The 23999-nt window shown below is 35.2% G+C and overlaps 2 protein-coding genes across 2 annotated transcripts; one reads left to right on the forward strand and one right to left on the reverse strand.

Moving 5' to 3' along the window:
* The first annotated feature begins 7679 nt into the window (after positions 1 to 7679).
* LOC124641730 lies at positions 7680 to 10049 on the forward strand. The gene is made up of 4 exons (XM_047179897.1): positions 7680 to 7993; positions 8138 to 8322; positions 8707 to 8979; positions 9838 to 10049. The coding sequence occupies exons 1-4, from the start codon at positions 7680 to 7682 to the stop codon at positions 10047 to 10049; spliced, it is 984 nt and encodes a 327-aa protein (XP_047035853.1).
* Positions 10050 to 14988: 4939 nt separating this feature from the next.
* On the reverse strand, positions 14989 to 16690 carry LOC124641969. The gene has a single exon (XM_047180248.1). It carries the CDS (start codon positions 16567 to 16569, stop codon positions 15805 to 15807), a length of 765 nt encoding a protein of 254 aa, XP_047036204.1. The 5' UTR covers positions 16570 to 16690; the 3' UTR covers positions 14989 to 15804.
* Between the last annotated feature and the right edge of the window lie 7309 nt (positions 16691 to 23999).

Here is a 23999-nt window from a genome sequence, read left to right on the forward strand (position 1 = left end):
GTTTGTTGTTTGCACTTCGTTGGCGATATGGACACTGTGTTTAACTAGAGCATTGGTTGCGTTTATATGCGCTTAGTTTCACGGTACACTGGTTATCGCTGAGAGGGATGCAGCGATGCATTTATGTTGTTGGGTACTGTCGGGAGCTGATGTTTTCGAAGTGTTATCAGTAAAATTAAAATCAAGTCCAAGATTCCTTAAAGGTCAGCTTAAAGCATTCGTAGTTTTCTCTGCAATTGTATGTTTACTACGTCTTCTTTTTGAAGAACTCCCGAATAATAACCTAACTAGCCCTGTTACCCTTTTTTAAGCCACCAGAAGAACTCTGACGTGGAATCGTAACATCTGCTAAGTGGCTTTTGCTTTAATACGTGTGACGCCTGCCCATCGAGCATAGGCACTCAAGGACACCCTAATTAAACTCTAAGGACACTCGCTTCTAACTGCTGAAAAGCCTACTATGTGGTTTGTAACAACAAAACTTCTCTGCTTTATCGTTACATTCGTAAACCTACCTATGTTGAAATATGCATTCAATTAGGATGTAGCGATTATGCCACTATTTTTTACAGATTTGATTCATTATCTAATGTAATGATAGTCTCATTTTCACGTAGCAGAATATCTTTACGTAGCAGAATTCCGCAAAATATACTTTAGGTTGAATGTGAAAATAATCTAATTTCATAACTATTTTGTAGTTAACTGTACTTCACCGGACTCGTTCAATTTAAAACAGTTTGATATCATGACTTAACTGTTATGAGTTGCATCTTCGTCCACTGCAGATTGAAATTATTGAGTTCATCTCATCGGTTATCAATATCAATCATTATTGGAGCTTTTGGAACACTTTCTGTTGTGAAAATGGTAAAAGTTTGTGATTTTTGCTGGATACATTAATAGTCAACGTGGTGTCAACGCTCTTTCCTTTTTTGTATGAGAAGAAGATTGTGTCCTATTGTACGGTGGGTTATAAAAATACTGTTGATGACTGATAGGTTCAAACTGATCTCAACAGTTAATGTTAGTTTTTCTAATTCTTAAATAAAAAGCTAATAAAATCCTTCTTCAAAACGTATATTGTACGTATTGGAAACAATTTTGTTCATATTCTTCTTGTACGCGGAAGTTGACCATTAAATTATCATGTCAAAGTGAGCAAATTCGAAAATTCATTGATAGATATTACCCACTAAAAGCTTAAAACGGATTCATAACCAGGGAAATATTTGAAGAAAGTATTTAATGTGATATTATGATAAATATTGTACATAACAGTTCCGATATATTATTCTTAATGTACTCTCCGACAACTTAATAGAACATTATTGAAATAGTATTTTATCACGAAACAATACAATGTAAAGGTTAATAAGCATGCAAAACATACATACAGTACAATTAGGGGCACCCGATTTTGTCTACAATTTGGCTGTCATTAATATAACAATTTTTAAAACTGTATACCTACTTGATTTGATCAATGACCTAATTAGCATTCTTTTCTAGGTCTCTGAAGTTTATTCAGGAGCCTTATGTATTTCATGAACTAAAAGATCACCAAAGGCAATGCCAAAGACAATAAAAAAATGTCCTGCCGTTCGGTCGTGTCGGATTACCGTCCCATCCGGCTATGAGAGTGAAGGAATAGTGTGAGCACCTGTGTCTTCGCAAATGCTTGTGCACTATAATGTCCTGTACAGCTAGCTTTTTGTGAACAGTCACCATGGCCAAAAATCGACCAACCTCTGGAACACATACCTCGTATTCTATGTCCTGCTATAAATTAATGATAAACACTCATTTAATTTTACAAAATGAATCTTTTAACGCAGCAAAAATGCACAAATCAATACAAATTACCTAACTATTTGCTGACAATGTAAGAATTATTAAAATTATTATACATCTATCACGCAAAAATGAGACAGAAAAACTCTCATTTTCAATGCATTTGTAGCTCTTAAATCGATTGTCCAAGAAATTGCACTCATGTGATTATTGACACGCAATTTACATGCGTAGAGTATGACAGAAAGATGAGTTATTTGTTTTCTAGCTGTTGTTAGTTCAGTGATCTTATCATTTCATTCACCAACCATGATCAACCATCAACCATCATCTATGATCACCAACCATGAATAAGTCTTGACAGTTTTCTAGAACCACTATCGTGCTGTGGGTTTATGAAACTCTTACAAAGCAGCCCGGAGTCTGGAACTTGGCGGTGTTACACCCTCGTGCCTGGGAGAGGACGTAAATAATATAATAATCATGCGACTTTAATTCAGATCAGAGATCCGTAAAAAATAAACGAAATTACGACAAGCAAATGAATAAATTGAATTAAATCTAACGTCCCCAAATATTCTTCAATAGCAGTTGTTGGCATAATTCTACGTCAAAGACCATCAGGTGGACTTGAGAAAATTTTGACTGGCTTGTTAGGTTTATAAAACCTTGAACTGGAAACTTCAAATAAGGAACAAAATCGCTAAAAGATCCTGCATCCTAAAAATAATTATTCCCAGTGAACATAGGCTATATTTTATCCCGATACCGGGAATAATGTCACGGGACGCGGATGAAACCGCGGGAAAATGGCTAGTTTACAATAAACAGTTTCCTAAAGTTAGCAAGATCTGCAGTATTACACGCCCACACGTAACACCCATACCCAGTGGCCTTCATTACACCGTTAGCGTGCTCTCAGTCAAGTGAATCCAGGTTATATTCATATGTATGTACTATTTTATTAATATGAGTGTGTGTAAAATAAAGTTAACAGAAAAAATATAGGACATTTACCGTCTTACCACAAAAACTTTTAAACGTCAGTTTATGCCTTGTCTAAAAAAATGTAAAATTATGACGTTGACATACGGTACATTTTGCAGCCAAAATTTTATTAGACAAGTGTAAAACAGGGGTTAAAGTTTTTGTAGTAAGGCCATTAATATTTTTCTGTTTTTCTGTTCTTGTATGTTATGGCTAATCCCGAAGTGCGACTATACATAGTTTTAGACGGCAAAAATTAAGTGTAAACTGGTGGGGCTGTCATGTGTTTTCGATGTTCATAAAGTACTGACTTTTCAACTTAATTTCTATTAGCCATTTTGTGTTTGAATTGTTCTTTATGGTGCCCAGATAAAATATAGCCTATATCACCCAGAATAGTAACTATGGTCTCCCAACAGTAAAATAGTTTTTAGTATATCACATAAGCCCTAAGAGTACCAAGAAACAAAAATCCTCTTTACATAACTTTAGGTACTTTAAATAGGTCAAATAATCACATACAGATAACAAGAAAAATACAGCAAAGATCTAGTTTCAAAATAACATGATTTATTCCGTTGTTCGGAAGTAGGACACGACGATATTACCAAGTTTTATAAGAAGAAAGAAACACACAGATCGCGTGACGAAGCCACCGTCTGTCTGTGATGTATACGATTTTAATGCTAATCTCAGAAATTGGGAGAACAATTTTAATTGTTGTCGCGATTTATGAATTAAGGATGTTTGTTTTTTGTTTGGTTTGTAGACGGTTGTGGATAGTTTTAACTGTATGTAATTAGAATCAAAGATTTCCATGAGTATGTTTTCTTTGAGCTATTTCGAAATGTTCGCTTACCCTTGTTTTTATGTTGAGGTTTTACATTAAGATACATTAAAAAAATAGTCTGATGATTTAAAACAATAAAATATATTTATTATATTAAACCCTTCTTCATCACCTGCACAGCACTTTTCCAAATTATGCCCTGGTTTTAGATGGAGCTACTGCCTCCGTGACCTCTTCAACACGTTGACAATCCGATCCGGTACTTCCAGGGACTGTCAAACTTTCTACCATTGATAAAAAAGTCCTAAAAATTTGACAAAACCATCAATAAAAAAAACCTATTTCCTAAAAACCTTACACAATGCTGTAATACCTAGTTCCGAATTGTACACGTATGAGGCAATCGAGTTAACAAGCCGATGCTCACGTAATGACACATCCTGAATGACACTTTCTCGTGTTTTACTTACGATTTGAAGGTCATTTATCAGTGCGGGGCTACGGGATTGTTCAAAAGAGTTACTGTGGCCCTAGTACATGAAGGGTTCTAGAAAGATTAGTGGTGGGTTTTAGTCAGTAAAAGCCTGACACTTCCTCCAGCTGAACCCAAAGATAGATCGTCTGATCTGATTCTCCATCACAAAAAGGTACGTTCCTTGTGGCATTATTTATTAAAACTTATCACAAATTGTCCTGGATCTTGAAAGGTACACTTTTTATTCGTTTGTTTTGCCACAAGTATCTATCTACATGTTTTCAAGAAACATTCATCTTCATCTTATTCAGTATCTTATTCAGTATTTAGGGAAAAATAATCAAGTGTGTAGTCACAAGTTCAATTCCAATAGAAATAAATTCTAAATATTTCAAGCATCAAGGAATTGACCACACACGTACAATAGCTTCTATAAATAAAACATCGTGACTCGTCACTGATGAGGCAATCAGGCGAACAAACAATGAAGTTCACGCAATGCCACATCCTGAACACTTGACACTTTCACGTTTTGCATACACCGTGGTGCTAGACCACTAGAGAAAAATAAATATGTTGATTTATATCAATTAATACTCCTGATTCGCTGTCCTCGATGGATTCAGAATCTGGAGGGTAAAACGGGACGTCAGTTGTCACTGAAACTTTAAAAATCTGTCTATAATTTTCCTAAGCATTGATTAACTTTCAATCTGTCGAACCGTGTATCAGTTTTTAGCTACTCCATCATAATAATGATTTTTAACTAAAAAGTTAAGAGTATAAATGTCATTTCATAATCTATTGTTAATAGAAATTCAGTTCTACTTTAATAAATCATTTATCAAACTCACGCGCCATAATTCTATCAGTTACCTTATAATCGTAGTTCTACTACGTTAAAGCAACTAAGTATGAATGAATGACGGTTGCTACACTTAGTACCAATTTGCAGTACATTGCCAACTTCTAGCTCCTTCTTTATTTAATTAGAACATGTTGTATAACAATTTTGTGTGCGCAATGGATAGCGAAAGTTTGAGATGTGACAATATGCATATATATTAACATCTTTTTTCAGTTATTGTTGTACCAAGTCTTCTGAGAAATCCTTAATGTAACAATATCCTAGGTCCTAGGTAGAGCTTATTATATGGGATATCAATCAAGTAAAAACTGAGCTATGTATTATCTTTTACCTATAAAAAAAATAAATAACTTGCCTACAACATCATTGGTTGGTGGTAGATTTCTAAAAATACTTGGAGATATCAAAATGTGCACTGAACGACTTTCAAAGTTAGGAATGCTTAAATCATAGAAAGATTCAGATGAAACACTATACAAAAGCAATGACGAAATCAATGAAAGCAAAGCAAACTATAAGTAAGCCATTAGGAGATTTACATACAATTACCGCTGCTATGCTAGAACTAAATATAGAACCAGCTGACTCTAAAACAACTTTGGCTAGAAATCGAGAGTTTCGCCGAAAATCACATCAAAATTCCTGACCCACTGATCCTTTATCAAATACATAAAAAGCGAGTTTATGACCAACCTACGCGAATGACATTAGAACAACATTCCTTAATTATCGTTTAATTTAATACGTCATCAAAAGATATTCGTGTCAGACGCACCTTCGACATCCTTTTTCAAAAAGAGAGAAAAAAAAGAAATTTCACTTCACATGCGTTCCTGTGTCCGGTTTACATCCAACGCTTTTCCTCTAGAACAAACTACAAATATAAAAACACAAACCAATAACAATAAAGCAAGTAATACTGAACCTTATGCTCATAATGTTACAGATGGTTGAAATCGAAATACGATTCTACCAGCTGTAAATATAAACTTGTTCAATGGACAAGGCAAATACCTGTTTTCCGTATTACTCGTCAGACAATTATAAACTCTAATGCATTGACATAAGATTGAATTATTTAATCAACAAGAGCATACTCGCAAAGGTGTGTGAACTCTAGACGTGGTTTACTCTGACCAATTTGGTTTGAATATTGAAGGATCATGACAAGCAAATTTGAACCTTCTGATGATAGGGTTAAAGTTTTTGATTTAGTTTTGGTTGGACAATATGTGCAAAGAAAAGAAGGTAAATAAATGTGGGAGTATAAAGAGGGGGAGGTTACATAAAATACAAGAGATACAGAAAGCCGATGGGCCTCAGGCGACAACAGCGAAAGCAGCTTGTCGATGACTAATGTACGGACTCTCATGGGTCATGAATGAGGTCACAGATACCAAAATATGTGTAACCCCAAAATATTTGACCATTTTGTTATTGTACTTAAGGATTTAAATTATGCTCAAATGTTTGATGGTACCGATTTTATAGCAGTCAATTATGAATAACATGAAATCATATACGTAATAAAACTAATGAATATAACTAATGCTACGCTTATTAAGTAGAGTAACAAAGTCAGTTTTAAAAATTATTGGATAGGTTCAGGATTTTAAGCAAAATAGTAATCTAAGTAACAACGTCTTATAGATCAGCATTTCTTAAAAAATAATAAAGAATACACAAGAACAGACAACTTGTAAATAACCGCTTATATTAAACGAAGAAATAAGACGTGAAATCAGCCTGTACTCAAAACTCGAAAATATTACATCAGAAACTTTTACTAAGAGAGACGAACATACAAGAAAAAATAATACTTTCACTCTTTGATCACTCAAATTTTCAAAACGACGTAACCACCTTACTTTTTGCGCAGAAATTTAGTCGATAAAATGTTCGTAAGAGGAAAGTAAATCCTGTGGTCATTGAGGTTATCTAAGATGTATTAAATGAGTCATTCTGTGAGACAATGAAGGGTCAAAGGCTTCGTATGTATTGCCGCATATTGACCGAAGTTTATGTGTATTGTCATTTGAAAAGTAAAAGTTTGTGTTTACATTATATTATTGACTGGAGACATTGTATATGTGACTGAAAGCAGGACATTTATTTATAACTAACATTTAACATCACTGTTAAATCCAGGCAAAAAATTTTGATAGGTTTAAGAGTTTATTGTTAAAGCAGTTAGCCATTGCTTGGCAGTTATCCTACCCACCAATAGAATACACTAGATAATGTTTGAAACGCGAAGTTAATCACAACCGAGTTGAAGCCTCAGGTAAGTACATATTTCTCACTCAATGTGGGTTGTTTTAACTTTGTTATAAAATATTTCTATGATCAAGTCTTGATTTGCATACTACCTATATCTCGAATAAGATGCTATTGCAATATCTACTGCGACTAAATATTTTCTGTGATCTCCACCAAATCCAATTGTTCGATCCACATTACAATAACATACGTAATTTCACCGAACACAACCAAAAATTACGCATATTATGCAATTGCCGTAACAGAATTAGAGATTGTTCTCAAAGATAGTTCGCAAATTATCCTACCGGCGAATTTTCACCTATTGTCTGTGTGAGAAGTTGGCGTAACAACCAAAACAATGGCAAAGTTCACCGGAACAGAACATGGAAAGTCTATATAACCAACTGGGACCTGATATTGTTTTTAAACTTACAATTGAAGCAACAAGGATAGTTGTGCCAGTAAAAACTATAGCATGTCCAAATAAAGTATTCAAATTCAAAATGGGTGTACTGAAAAATTTGATAAGTGTGATTTTGCTAATACTTGTGGTTGAAGTGATTCCTATAGAAATTGAGCTGCAAGAAGGTGAAGAGATTAAAGGCAATCGTGTTGATGATAGTCAGTTGAATGAATGTATAAGTGTTAGAAGAAATACAGAAGTTGGAGTGTGTTTTGGTAAAGAGTTGTTGAACAAATTGAATAAGTATGAAGAAGCTGATGCGTTTAGTTTGGCTACAGGAGTATCTTTTGTGAGAGATGAGAAAACTCCGAGGGATATTGGTGCTTTTCTTGATAAGGATCCTATGGATTTTCGGTATACTTTTTGATTCACTTATTTTTATAACACCAAGAAATTAACTATGATTCCATAAGATGAAAAAGATTTAATGACAGCGTTTGAAGTACCACGCATAAGCTTTTCAATATCATCCAAAATCAATGTTCCATTTTGTTGCAGTTCAATACTTGAAGATGCGGGCAACTTGATTTCCAAAAGATCTCTCCATTGGGATCTCAGTGCAGTCTACCCTGGTCTGGTCATGAGGATTGGACCAACTTTGGCTAATGGAGTACTGGAATTTGTAATGGATCCTAGAATTAAAGATAGGTCTTCCTATCAGCAGTCTTCCGAAGTTTCTACAGGTATTTTGTGTTATATTTTATATAGACAGACGTTGCTTAGTTTCTACCAAAATTAACTTTATTATTCATAATACATTAAATAAATCATAGTAACATTACTCGTTAAAAAAATATATATTTGTTGCATTGTGAATAGTGCCATCTATCAGTTCACCTTGAAACGAGTTAAGTGAACGCTGTTCAAGGTTTACTTGGCATTGAACTTGATACAGATAGCGCAATCTATTGGATGAATGAAAAACTTCAAGATGCATTGATTTTTAATGTACAATAATAAAAAAAAAAAACAATATTCAAATTTTCTTCAATTTCCTTAGTATAATGAGTACCCACACTACAAATCCCTTCGGATCTTACATACCTATAATAAATCTTCTGTTGCAGGTCGTCTCTTAGCAAGAAACCTTTTGGTACCATTCCTGCTTGGTTTCAAATTCCAACTTTCAACTTTGCTGCCTTTACTATTAGGCCTTTTATTAATTGCCAGTAAGAAGGCCTTCCTCTTGGCCAAGTTAGCATTACTTGCTGTCACTGTGTTTAGCAGTGGATTTGGAAGTCAAGGAGGTTCATACGGAGGTTTCGGTGGACCTACCCTCTCTTCTTATGCTTATGAGAATCCTGGACATTACCATGATCACGATCATCATACTTCTTCAAGTTTGTATGAATAATTTTATTTAAAGTCACATCATACCTAATTTAACTAACAATAATACACAATAGGTACACTTGCTACAAATTCATGGCACATGCGCACTACATGGCAGCTTACACTTTTAAGTCTAAAAATATACCTACCGACTATATTAAAATTTTACTTGTTGGCTACTTGAAATGCCGGATCTGTATAAGATAATAATAATTATATTATCACATTTTATTCAATAGAATAATGACCTAATTAAACTATGTAGACACAAAACAATTTATTTTTAACCAATTCTTAAAAAAAAATCTTTCTAAAAAGCACCATCTCGTAGAAACTCTCGGAGACATTTACAACGTTTCCGTTTCCAATAGGTACGGTCACCTCTTGCCGATGTACCGTTCGAAAGCCTTCTCATGATATATTTGGATTTAACTATTCTGGACCTTAGAGTCTTAGGATTTAAGTTGAAAATGCCTCCGATTGAATTGTGTGAGTATTTTCAGTTAATGCTTGAGCTAAGGGACCTTTACGTGCTTGGCTGTGTACTGAAATTTGTATTTTGATTATGTCATATTTAGTTCTAAGTACAGAGAGATTTTTGAGTAATGCCTATTGTCTTAATTACTTATGCTAATGATATACCATCTTAGTTGTCTAGGTGTGGAAATATAACTAAAGTATGGTGAATTGTGTATATAGCTGCGTTGCCTTGATTTTTTCACCCGCTCTTACAATGATCTATTTCAAAATGTTAATACTCTTACCATTTTCCTGTATTTATTAGGCTGAGATCTATTACATCAAACTCACCTCTTTATTTACATAGTTCCAAAAATACCAAAGTCAACCAATGGTTTATCTTCCAGGTTACTACCGTCGTCAACCCCACCCCGATTACTACTACAGAGAGAAATTAGTCGAACCTTCCACAGCATCACCAATAACTCCTGAAGAACTGAGAAATAAACTAGAAAGACTGTTCATCACTAAGAAAGATCCCATCAATGATAGAGATGAGAGAGAAGAAGTTAGCGGTAGAAACAGGAACTTTGCTTGGACACCTATTGGTACTGGATAGATGGTCATTTAAGTTTCTCTAGTACTTATTGTAGTTAGAAGTTTTGTATCATTTTTCTTAGACTGCAATGCTTCTAGATATTCCGTAGATTTAATTTTATTCTTATTTTACATAATCACGATCCCTTCTTTAATGTTTACTTGTAATTGAAAACTTATGGTTATTTAATCACTTCTAGTCATCACTCTCTGTGACTTCATCTTTAACTTGATTTGTATCTTGCCTGAAATTGTCTTTACTTACTTTTTTATGAATTAAGAATTTTTCTTAGCTAATTTATAATTTTTATTATTTTTGTCAATATAATGTTCTCTATGAACGTAAAGTTTATCGGTGTTTTCATTATAAATATCATCATAACTAATTAAGAATAGGTTAATTAACTTTAAATTACAAAGTCGTTAATCATATACACTTAAATAGGAATAAGTACCCCATTAACATCAGCCTACAGTTAAAACTAATTAGGTTAAAGAAAATGAGTTTTCTTTTGTCTTCGGTCCACACCTATCTACTTACATCCTCTATGCGATTACACGCTCTAAATACTAAGAAAATGGCCGACTTAGTAGGAAGAGTGTCCGATTTGGACCCAATTGAAAATAAATGTGAACAATACATTCTAGCTGTATCCGTTACTATAATTGTTGGAGTTAAAGTTATTATTAATTAGGCAGTAGCATGATATTTTCTTGTAAGGAAGTTAGTGATAATGATAGAGATGGATACAATGTTAGTTGGTACAATTTGTTGGAAGTGGAGTGTTAAACTGAGTTCTATTTTAGGAAGGAATCATAAAATGCATAGTTTACCATCCGCATTTCCTCCTAATGCACGAGTGACTATACGACTGAATGTTAATGAAATAAATGATCACAAACAAGAACGTAAATTAGTAACAAAGTTGTAGACCAAAAAGTGAAGACCAGAATCAATTTCGATACCAATCCTTACTTATCTTATGTCTTCACGCCAATACTAATACACCGATGTAAATGAAAGGTACCCAAATACTCTACTTTCTGAAAGAGGTGAAACAGGATGCTTTGTATTCGGATGCAGGAGGTAGTTAATGTGAGTGGTACCGCGGTAAAAGAACACGCAGTTACAAAGTAATTTCACCAAATCCTGGATACGGTAATGAAATTCAACTTTAGGCCTAGAATACGTTACCACCAAACCAAGGCGAGCAATAATAAAGACCTGATGAGTGTACTAATTTATAAGCCACCTCTACCTGTGCTGCTTTCATAGTTTTTTATCTAAATACCGACGAGCCATGCGTTTGAATCGCGTGCAATGCATTTTGCGTGTACATTTGAAGCTTTCTCGGTTTTCTTTGATAGAATTTTATTCTTCAGTTATATCTGGTGCTGCACTAAGTTTTGCAGCTGTACTTGCTTAGTCTTGAGCCGTGGTGAAAATATGCGTTTTTGTGGTTGGTATTTCATATTTATGAGTCACTATATTTTGGATCATCTATTAGGAGTCCTTCAACCAGTTTTGCAAGTACTTTTAAATCAAAACCTGTTTCATGTACTTCCTCATCTGCATCGGAAATTGGTTCTACATTTGACCAGGATGAGAGTCAATCTAAAAGATGTGTATTTTCAGTCAAATTGTTTTTACTGTACTGTTACTTTTTGGAGGTCTCAACAAACAAGATCTATGGAGATCCTTCTCAATTCAACATCCTCTGGAACCAATATGTGGTTTTATATTGCAAGCAAATAACAAAATCCATAATTAGGTTACAATAACATACAGACATGTTATCTCCACATCTATATATGAGCAGACGGTTATGTAGCGGTCCAGTCTTGCTCCAACTGTCTCTAGGATTGAATATAATTGATTATCAGCGGCTTCCGTTATATTAACACACTGTTTTTCTTCTGATCTGGTTAATTGTGGAGTGTGCTGGCTTGTTCTGTTGCTTAGTTGGCTTCCCAGATTTAAGTTATTTTCGATAGAGATTGAAGTGTTGACTAGCACAATTCTATAGCATCTAAAACTCAAACTCAAAACTCAAAATATTTATTTGCATGTTAAGGTTGTACAGATCTTAAATATAGGTTTAGGTTCAGCTTAACGGCCTTTTGCAGGCGTTGCAAAAATGTGAGGGCTTATTGCTAAATTACTTATTGCTAACTTATATTCTAGACATAAACTTTTTATCAAAAACAAGTGCGTATTAGATGTAATGTGGTAGGTAGTATTAGGTGATGTATCTTTATTTCTTTATATTACATCTAACTCGTAATGTGTTCGGATTTTTGTGTCGTTTCTTTGAGATATTATTTTAATTAAATTCGCTGATTGATTTGTTGTTTGTCTTTAGGTATTTTCACATTGAACTTACTTATACAACCTGCATTAAAAGTCGGTCAATTTCTTTAGATTTGTCTAAATAATCTGCCACAGCATCATCATCTACTTAGTCTTTTTAATAATCAGTCACTTATCCTAACAAAATGATGATCATCAAGTTACAAGAATTCTTTGTTTTACAAATTGAAGTTATCACTCTAGCAAATCGTTCGCTCGTAACTTTAATAACAGGAATCATCATTTTAATGACATATCATCGTTTTATCTAACAACTTTTTATCTTGTAAGACATTATATTGTATGCATAGCATAATCACTCTTACTTTTATCATCTACATTAGTAATCACAGGCATATAAATTAACCCGGCTGTCATTTGAACATCTTTGGCAGTCAGTTTGGGTATTCAAAAAGCAGTAAGTCTGACAACCAGTCTTACCTTGGTGGTATTGGGTTGCCCGGGTATCTGGGTTGAGGAAATCAGATAGGCAAATGCTCCTTGTGAAACACTGGTACTCAGCTGCATCTAGTCCAGTCCAGGAAGCCGACCCCAACGTAGTTAGGGAAAAGGCAAGACAGATAATGATATAAATTAATTTTTATTTACCTCATTAATCGCCATTAAAATGGTTTGATATATAATAATAACACTGGTCAACAGCATTTTTGGTGCAAAGGTGAAATATATTAGTTCTTATAGATTATTTGATACGTAATCGAAGTCCAGAACATAAAGTTGCACTAGCACGTAGGGATTTAGAGATATACCCCTCCTAAAGTACCAAAAACGCGTTTTTTAACGATATTTGACGATTTTTTTGAAGGACGGCAAAATTGTTTTTTAGTTTCTATCTATAGCATTATATAATACTACTCTTCCCGATTGAAATTCATTTTTATTTCGAACGCTAAGAGTTTAAATTTTCATGAAATATGTATACAGCTACGATAGTTCGATCTTCCCTACATTTTATTTGGCCTGTTAGTATGAAAAAACTCCATTTTAGTTGTAAAATGGTATATATTAGGAAATAAAACTCGCAAAAATATAAATTAAAATGGGGTTAATGCGGGGAAAGTAGTACTATATGATGCTTTAGTTAGAAATTCTTATATAATTCTTCTTTCCCCAAAAAATTACATCAAATTTCATAAAAAACGCGTTTTTGGTACTTTAGGAGGGGTATATCTCTAAATCCCTACGTGCTAGTGCAACTTTATGTTCTGGACTTTGATTACGTGTCAAATATTCTACAAGAAATTGTATATTTCACCTTTGCACCAAAAAAAATATTTTAATTTGTTGACCAGTGTAATTGACTATGGCATGACTGAAACCAATAAAATATAAATATGTAATTATGTTTTCTTTTTACAAATACCTGAATACTAATTGAATTTTTATGACTGTTGTCATGGTTGTTTTCTAGTGCATATATTTAATATTAATATTCAAGAAGAAGTATTAATCATTTGCAATCCACTAAAAAGTTTAATTGTCAAGTGAGAGTAGTTTTATCTTAGATCTATTACAGGTTTATTACTTACTCAGCCAACATATAAAAATCAGTATGAAATCATTTGCGTTTACTCCCCTTAGTATTTTCAATATAGCCTAATTTCATCTCTTAAGGAAAAGCTGACATAACAATTTTATTCAGGATTTCATGTTTATTATAACTCAGCATGGCTATTTCTCCAACTAGATCACAAGTATATTATAATTGACGAACGTCTAGACAGAAAATTCGATGTTATCTTTGATTCATAGATCGTTTCATCCTTAATCATAACTTGATTCATTTTTATCTCCATCGTCATATTTAATAAGATATCTTAGATCTATATTCAGATCAATAGTAATGTAGGTAAATATGAAATCATTGGAAATTCACATGAAATTGGAAATGGAAAACACAAAGTTACCGAAGTCAGTATTTATGAAACATAATGATCTGTACTTAAATGCACTGTTCATGCAAATGATAGCGGCCAGTCGACTGTGACAGTAGAAAATAGTAAATTGCTATATTGATAGTTCCACCAGTAATTACATGTCACGACACTCGAGGTTTATTTGGTATAGCTTCTACTTTTTTATTATGATTTAGATTATAATCAATTCTTCCTATATCGTGTTGTGTAATACCTGAATTACCAAATCCTTGAGTAACGTCGTCAATATTGTTAACTAATTCTTATTCAAGTTTATTTAATTTTGTAGCTTGTTCAGTATTGTCTGAAGAATGTGGTTCGTCTGGATAATCATCAGCATGTCGAGAATTTTCTACAGCTTCTGTTAATTGTTGCTTGTCATGCATAGGTTTGTGCATGCCATTTGCAAGAGCAGAGGAAATAATTTGCTTTTTAGATTTTATCGTTTGTTTATTCATCTCAATTGTACCGTTGTGTGTTTTTGTGCTTGTTGCTGGCTGGTGAGAATTTCCTTATATGGATGAAGAGTCATCCGTAATGAGACAATCGGTACAACGTTCTAGTTATGAGATAGTTTTCATTGATGATTTCAGGATGAAATAAAAATGCCGGACCAAATTTTAAATTAAATTTATTGAGCCTGTCATCCCCAATTTATTCCAAAAATAAAACAAACATTCAGTTTCTATTATTTTCTTTCTTCAAGTCGTCATTCGTTGGTTTCTTATAAGAATATTTTTCATCATCATCATAACTTACAACTAATTATTCCTTAACCTATTAATAAGGGTTATTACAGTACGCAATTATTATTTCTGATTTAAATAAATAAATAAAAGGTACTCGCGTAACCACCTCGCCATTGAACGGCTTCAAGATGTTAACATAAAAGAATAGCATAAATAAATAAATTACCTACTTAATCTAAACAGCACCATATAAATAAAATAATATAAAAAACTTACTATAATACTTTATCCGCTATTTATACAAAATTGGACAAACGTAGACACAGAAATGCACAGTACCCGTCGACTAGCCTAAAAAGTCTTAATACAATTACGATTAACTCATGAATACAACAATAATTATTATTTGTATAATTATATAATTATTAGCATTAATATTTATTATTTGGTGCGTCCGATTATACAACCCTATTTAACTTATGTACTGAGCATAATATGCACACATGCAAAATGCGTGCGCAATCTTATTTACATAATAAATTATAACTTTTATTATCATTATTATGCATTGATTAAATAACGATTAACATGGGACTAAACTAGCGAATAAATAAAATAAATTATTAAATTAACTACCTAGTGTCGTTTGAATAAGCATTATTAAATATCATTTTTGGTTAAACATTATTCCTTTGCAGAGGACCAAAAGTGATTTGGTCTAATTAAGTGCAAATAAAAAATGCCGCGTCGTTGTGAATTTTGTAAAATATGGAGTCGTAAGCCTGTTGTATTTTCTAAAACCTACTGCTTCTTGGCATAGGCTTTGTAGGCCCTATCCTGAGCAGCGGCTTCGTCTTCCACGCTCCTCCTGTAGTGACCACCAGGACCTGTGCTGTCGAAGTCGCTGCCATAGTGAGAAGACGAGTACGTATGACTCTGGGACACCTGAGGATGCTTCACGATCTCATACGTAGTCTTCTCATGGGACTCCCCACCAGAAACCAATTTCTTCAAGCCGATGATCGCCGACAGCAGCAGAGCAATCTTACCGATAAGAAGAGCCTTTCCAGCGATCAGAGCTATTGCGTGGAATGCCATCATTAAGAAACCACCTTTGATTGCCACACCAGCGATAATGGGACCCATCATTTTCTTCAGCTTGCTCCTAGCTTCGTTTAAGGATCGTCCAACATCTTCACCGACCTCCATGGGAGATATGAAGACGCGATGTGTCTGCATCAGCTTCGAAGTCGCGAGCTGCAAGTACTTATCAATTTTCTCCGAAGGTAATGAGTCCAGGTCTTCATCTTCAGGTAAAGCGTTGGGAGACGCCCTGCCGGCTTCAGGTCGTTTCACTAATTTGATTCCATCGAGGATAGGAAGCGTGTCCATCCGCGCTGCCCTATCCGCCAATTTAGTCGCCTGAATCTTCAAGCACTTAACTATCTCCTGGGACTTCTCACAGTTGTTATACACCTTGCCCAAAAGCCTCAGGCTGGCTCCGAAGGTGTCAGCCGAAGCGGAGAGCACACAAAAACACAAAAGGACAATACCGCGGCACTGCATCTTGTTGGAAAACCGCGGGTGTCCCTCTATGTGGACGATGTCCGGCTTAAGCGGTTGCGTCTATTGAAATGTGCACTGTGTAAATGTGCACTGGCATTTATCTATTTTCACCGGGAACTACATTTATCTATAAATCTTTTAGAGCGTGCAATCGTTGCATCGTATGGCCGTGCACTGAGGCGTGTATGTGCACGTCGGGAGTGCGCTTGTATTGGTTTAATTTTATGTGTGTGCGTGACCAGTCATCGCTCTTATGCTGACGAAGCGGATTGACAAAGTCAAGGTCGCTGTGTTGGATTTAGGACTTATGGGAAAATCCCTGAATATACCAGGATCCCATTTTTTAAAATAGTTTTCTTTCTATAACAACGTTACAACAAGTGTGGTAAGACTAAGCCCTTTGTTATAGGTAAATAGAAATTAAGTTGTTGGTCAGTGTATGAATAGACATATAGAGCTCGTTCATTAAACAATGCGATACACTTCAGTAAAGTTTTTAAGATCGAGATATTTAAAAAAATCCTTAGTATTGTTTATGTACACTACTATAACCAGGTAATTTTTGATTAAATCCATTAAAGGACTTCGGTAGGACAAGAATAATGTATCTTTTTCATGTGCACCCAAAATTGCATCAGATCAGATGAAACTATTAAGATGAAAATTTTACTGAGTGTTTTTGACTTGTATAGAATTTTATAATTTCTACTGTAACTTATACATGGTCTACAACACGAACGGGACGCAATTTAATTCGATCTCAATTACGGAGCAATCGGCTCGGTTCAAAGTGACCTACATCGGTACAAGTCTTCACTATGTTTCTACAATTTGTAGAATTTTTGTTTTATTTCCTTTGACAATTGTAGAACACCTTATCTCTATATTGTCATCTGTCGTAATATGATATTAACATTAACTTCACACTCATCATTAATGATGACAAGAACATAAGTTTATAGGTCACAACCAATAAGCCTTGTACCTCGGAACCACAAAAGCCTATAAAATCAATTGCAGTTAGAATTATGAGATCTTGTGACACTTTTGATAAAGCCTGCACTAACGAAAAGTCTTGGCCAATATTTTTAAAATGCACCACCTTACTGGTTTTGATACCCAGCACCTTAAAGATACCTTGATTCACAAACTTTTAGGCGGCTACCGTCACTTTATGCCAATTGAACCTTTTTGGCAGTAAAAACCAGAAAAATGACAATCAGTCTAATCAGGAGGAGGTTAAGTAGTCAGTCGTTCTATAATATAAAACACTGGTACTCAACTGCATCGTCGTCGAGACGCGTCCACTGCTTGTCAAAGGCCTCCCCTAAATTCGCCACTATGCTCGATTTTCAGCAAACCACATTATCCTAATAAAACTATCTTTAGGAAAAGGCTAGGCACTTGAATGATGACTTATCAATAGATCATTGTTGAAGAACCGATAAAAAACAATACATAATGAAACTGTCGATACCTAATATCCATGTTAATCCGCTAAATCATTAGAAAAGCAACATGTCGTGTATTGATTTATCTAGTAATTGGTAGCAATAACCTATCGCTCGACATCGACATAATTTATCGAATAAATTATATCGATGCTTCCGACAACAAAGGTCGTAAACACCAAAATAGCACTTTTGGTAATCAACGAAAAACAAAAAATAATTTCGTTTTTGGCTTATATCTTTTTAATTTTAAAAGTTGTAAAATTGTGTTCTATACAAGAAATACGTAAAATACGTTGGTGTTTCATAATATTTTATTGCTATTTATGTCAAAGCCTTATTTTAAAAGTTAGCTTGGACATACACCCCAGAAGATTCAAGAAGTTGGTATTTACGACCACTAACAAATCAATGGAGAACGATTTGTCTAACGGAAGTTAGAAGTATGCACCAGTTTTTAAATACAATAGTTCTGGGTTTGGTTTTAAAAACCATATACTGAAATAAAAATGAGTGTAAACACCACGACCTGATGCGATGGTATGTAACAAACATGGAAATATCTGAACCAAATAAAGAATTTAAGACTGTAAGTTGAGTTTTCATTACTTGTAGCAAAAAAATAAAACACAAATTGACATAATTGTCTCCTCAAACACAGGCACCATGTTTGATGACACCACCTTCAGACTCGCCGTTTGCCTCCGACTAGGTGCTCCATGCTGCTCTCCTCATCGCTGCCACTGCGGGGAAGCTGTCAACAGCCTCGGTCACCACGGCCTGTCGTGCAGCCGGAGTGCCGGCCGCATACCACGACATGCCAACATCAACGACGTGATCCGTCGCGCTCTTGTTGCCGTCGGCATGCCAGCCGTACTCGAACCAAATGGCTTGGCACGCGACGATGGCAAGAGACCAGACCGCATGTCGCTATTTCCGTGGAAGGTGGGTAGGACTTTAGTGTGGGACGCGACATGCGTCGACACTCTTGCGTCATCTCACCTTCCCGGAACTGCATGTTGTGCTGGCTCCGCCGCTGCACAAGCAGGGAACCTCAAGCGGCGCAAATATAGTAACCTTATAGGCTTTCTCCCGCGGTTTCACTCGCGTCCCGTAGCCGGATGGTGACAAAAAGTATCCTTAAACCTTCTCCCTGGTCTAAGTTACCTCCCCTCTAATTTTCAACCAAATCGGTCAAGCCGTTTTCATGTTATGTCGTGACAACGGAAATCGGGTTTCATTTTTATATATATAGATTACATGTTTGAGCCATTTGGGGTTGAAACTCTAGGGCCGTGGGGTCCGAGCGCCCACCTTCTTGCCAGGGATATTTCCCAGCGCCTGGTTGACACTTCCCGGGACCCAAAGGCTTCGCACAGAGGTTGAGCATTGCCATAAAACGTGGCAATCATGTGGCATCGCCAGTCTTTTGGGTACATTACCCAGTGACAGCGATGAGGAGCAATTTTTTGATGCACTGTATTAGTTTTAAGTTGTATATATATATATAAGTTTTTTTTTTCCATTAATGTAAATATTTTGTGAATAAACTGTGAATCTGTGGATTGTAGATTCTCCAAGACCAAGTGACATTACGACAACTGTTTCTCAGCAAAGCTTACGTTTTAAAAATGATTGTAGGGTGTATTTACCATTAATTATGTCTTCATGTTTTTACGACCGACAGCTGCTTGTACGTTGTATTATACGACCTGCACGTTTATTCGGTTCTAAGCAATATGAGTTATACATACCCTCTTTTCTAAAAAATTTTGATTATACTAGTAAAAATTTTGGATGTAAAAGTATTTTTTTAGACGAATATTTTTTTCACATTTTTAGAACGACGCAGCGCCAAAAATTAAGTAGGGCTGCATTCTTAACTCATTTTCGCCAAAATGGCGTTTACGACATTTGTTGCCGGAAGCATCGATATAATCGTATGCACGCGAACACGAATGTCTTTTGAATCGATATTTTCATTCGATTTTGTATTTTGGGGTATTAAGATGCCTTTGTGCCTTGGTAAATAATAGATATGCCATTGATACTATCTTGTCTTTCTCTTATCTTGTATTTCGGTCATTGTTTAACAGCCCTTTCATATTAGCGAATTATCTGAGCGACATCGCCTTATCGTAAGAATCAGGCCCTTCCACGTCCGATAATCAGTGACCGATTTTTTATAGTAGGAAACATAGAACACGCTGAAAGCTATTGCTTAGCTATTGCGTAGGATGTGTGCAACGCACACATCGTACAAATCAGGTCGATTATCTAGACTGCAAAAGGTCTGAACTGGGCGGGTAGCCCCAAATCCGAGAGAAACTCTGCCAGTGTAAAAACGTTATCAGAATTGCATAACATACAAGTTCAGAATCTGAAACACGGTATTACAAATCCATGCATAGGAGTTTCTTTACTAGACGCCTATGCCAATGGGAAAAGGCTGTAAAAACATCGAGATCCGATCTCAGGACACCCAGAATAATAGTTCGCTCTTGCACCTATTTACTTTTTGACAATCTATTCTTTTTCCTAAACATTACTTATTCGTAATTGCGTATGTTTTTTTCTGTTTCATTTAAAAAAATTACCTTTTCATTTTCATGCAACTGAGAATTGAAATTAGCGCCATCTATTGACCACAGCGTGAACTGTTGAGTTACTAAGCTCTCTGTTGTTTCTAGCTTGGCACATCGGTGTTCTTCATGTAGCAAAGAAAATGTATTGCGTGCGCTTTAAAACAAACTCATATTGTTTTTGTTTCTATTAAATTTTAATACTTCTTTACAAAATAGCTATTTTAATATACATACTTACAATTATTTACTGTTTTAATTACCTAGTCATTACGACTTTCGAAGGTTTCGAAAGTTACATTATAATGGTGGGTCCATTTGAACGTCTTCAGCATTCAGTCTTACCAAGTCAACCTAGTCTTGAAAAGGCTAAGTGGACGATGAATTGTTGAGTCCTTTTCAAAACACATATTTTATTTTGCTCTACTTAATAAACAAAAAAATATAGTGCACATTTATAAATAACACCTAGACGACAGCCAACAAACATATTCATCACAGAAATTTTGACCGTACCGGGTATCGAACCCAGTTCGACAATCCACATGGTGGAAAATACACCAATAGTCTTATATTTACCTTCACACAAACACACAGGTATTAGATTTTATACAATAACACATAGCTAATGCTTAACGAGACATTTAAATATAAACTTTTACATTCTATCGACGCGTACTTGAAACTATTGAAAAGATTTTGACAATAACGGTGATGTGAAAGTCAAAACACTTGATAAGCTGTCATGGCGTCTCCTCATTATGAGATGTTGATGATGGCTTCATTTATAGGTATATTTGTTTGAATACACCATGGTTTATAGGGCTTTGAAGAGTTAAGCAGGTTTTTGTTTTTGAAATAACGGTAGCTTAAAGATTGTTCTACGAGCAGATGCGGTCGTTCCAGTGGGAACTAGCTACTCGGCGCATTTGGATAAAAAGATAAAGGTGTATGTCATAAAGAAAATTTTTCATTTCATTTTCATATTCAGGATCCAGTAGCTCCTAAGCGTTCAAACAAACAAAAGATGTTTTTTTTTTTTTTTTAATTTTACAATGCTTATAATAGTATGCTTGGATCATACTTTAAAAAAACACAAAATACTAAATCTACAATAGGAGAAATAACCGTTCAAATGTATATCCGATTTTACAGGAAAAATCTAACTCTGAGTCCTATGTGCGCCAATCTGGCGCAATGCGACGCGGAAACAACAACACAAACTGATGATACCTGCAGAAGTGTCCTACGTGAAGCAAATATACGCTGATGCACGCGATAAATGGTGGCGAAGCGGTGTGGAGCAAATAAACGTGATTACCTATTTTGTTTGATATAATTATTCGCGTGAACTGCTGTCCATGAAATCGCTTCGCCACCGCATTCGCATGACATCGCTCACGCTAGACGCGGCCTCACTTTGAACTCGCTCTGACGTCATTCGTCAAAAAACTCGCTGTATTATTACAGTCATTACCAGAAAACTGCATAACGAATCTTAATAGTTAAACTCTCTCTTTTTTATATGTTTTTTTTTTGTTAGTAAAATAATATTTGCCTCAGTCTTAGATGCACTCACCAACCAGAGAAGTCATTGCCTTTTTCTCTGCAACAGCTCAATTCATTATTGGTGGATGGGACCATCTTGTAATAACGAGTACTTCCATGTTTCGAAAGGCACAATAAACTGTACATTCCAGCTGTCATTTGAACATATTTGAGAAGCCAGTAAAGGCAATCAGTCTAATTAGGAGTATTGGGTTTATATGTAACTGGATTGAAGAAGTCAGATATTCAGTTGCTCCTTTATAAAACACTGGTACTCAGCTGCATCCAGACTGGTAGCCGACCCCAACATAGTTGGGAAAAGACCCCAAAATAGTGCTCATGCGAATCCAGTTGGTTAACTGTTCTAAGAATTCAGTAGATTCGCGGAAAGTATTAACGTATTAACACTGTATTTGACTATAAAATTGTTTTGTAAAGGTCGTTCGTGAGATGACGTAGCTAAACGATTGGTCGCAGATGCGTGAGGCAGATTCGATTCGTTACAATTAATATTTCGCGTAGACCTATGGAAATTTTATCTGGTAGTAGGTATTTTTTTATTCTGTCCTTGCTCCTTCTTGTAGTTTCACTCGGTTCCGTGGGAACTACTGCCCCTATCCGGATAAAATAAAGACTACCCGGGGGTAGTATTCGTATGTAATTTTTTCTTCGAAAAGTTTAATCGTATTCGTATGTAATTTTCCACGATTTCTTTCACCTACGACCTAAGACAATACGGCCTGCGTCACTAAGTAAGGAAAGGGCTTCACGAAAGGCATGGAAAGGAAATCTCATGTATGTAACATACCTACTGAACTGTTGGTAGTTATTAATGTTTGTTTACCACGTATAGATCATTAATTGAATGACCTTATCAAACGCTGTCAAAGAAATTATAAACAACGGTCAAGAACGAGTCGACATAATGTAAAACAGAGTTCCGTCCCACATACCTAGATGTTAACACATACTTAAGTAATTTTTTAGACTCTAGTACAAAAAAATTATCACTACTTAACTATTTTGTGTACCTATTTTTTTTTCATGATAGACACCATTATCAAGACACAATTTAAGATTGTTAACACGCTTATATTAGCTTCATTTTTTTCATCATGGTTTGTGAATATCTGCCATATTATATACCTTGTTCATGAAATACGCGCCATGACTTCTGCAGAAGAACCTACAGTAAAGGTTTTTTAGATAGGGATTACAGCTATCAACGGAACCCAAAAAGCCAAATGTCAAACGCATCACTTTCACCTTTGACTGTAGTCCACTTTGATGACCACGCCATCAACATGGCAACTTAAGTCACGCATTGTGAAAGCCTGATCATCATGTACTGGCAACACTAAATTAATAGGTAATCGGTTCCTGGCAACACGCGATTGGGATGTTTGAGTTTACGATGCGTTTGATTTATTTTAGTGGTTATGTGGTTAGGGTTCAATTCTTAGGTGATGGTAGGCTGCTGTATTGTTCGAAAGAGTTGAACAGAGGACTCCACATGAGAAGACAAGAAACATAGGTGCATACTAAACAGTCGGCCGATAGTTGACCGACTCGATGGCGTGCAAAAAAATTCAAAGAAAATCTTGATTCCAGTTAAAGTTTTCAGTAGGTCTGATTCCGGCTAAATACCTAATCTATGTAATGTGTGAACTACCATTCATCTTCATACTGATTTGTGAGTCCAAACAAACTATCGGCCGACGAGGTATTTTCAGGTTTATAATATATGTAGTTTTCGATTTAGACTGGATCTCAGATATTGAGTACTATAATCTTTTCAGTTTCCTGAAAAGTGTATAAATAACTGAAATACAAGTTTCCATTAGATCAT

This window comes from Helicoverpa zea, chromosome 23 (assembly GCF_022581195.2).
Source record: "Helicoverpa zea isolate HzStark_Cry1AcR chromosome 23, ilHelZeax1.1, whole genome shotgun sequence".
Taxonomy (NCBI): domain Eukaryota; kingdom Metazoa; phylum Arthropoda; class Insecta; order Lepidoptera; family Noctuidae; genus Helicoverpa; species Helicoverpa zea.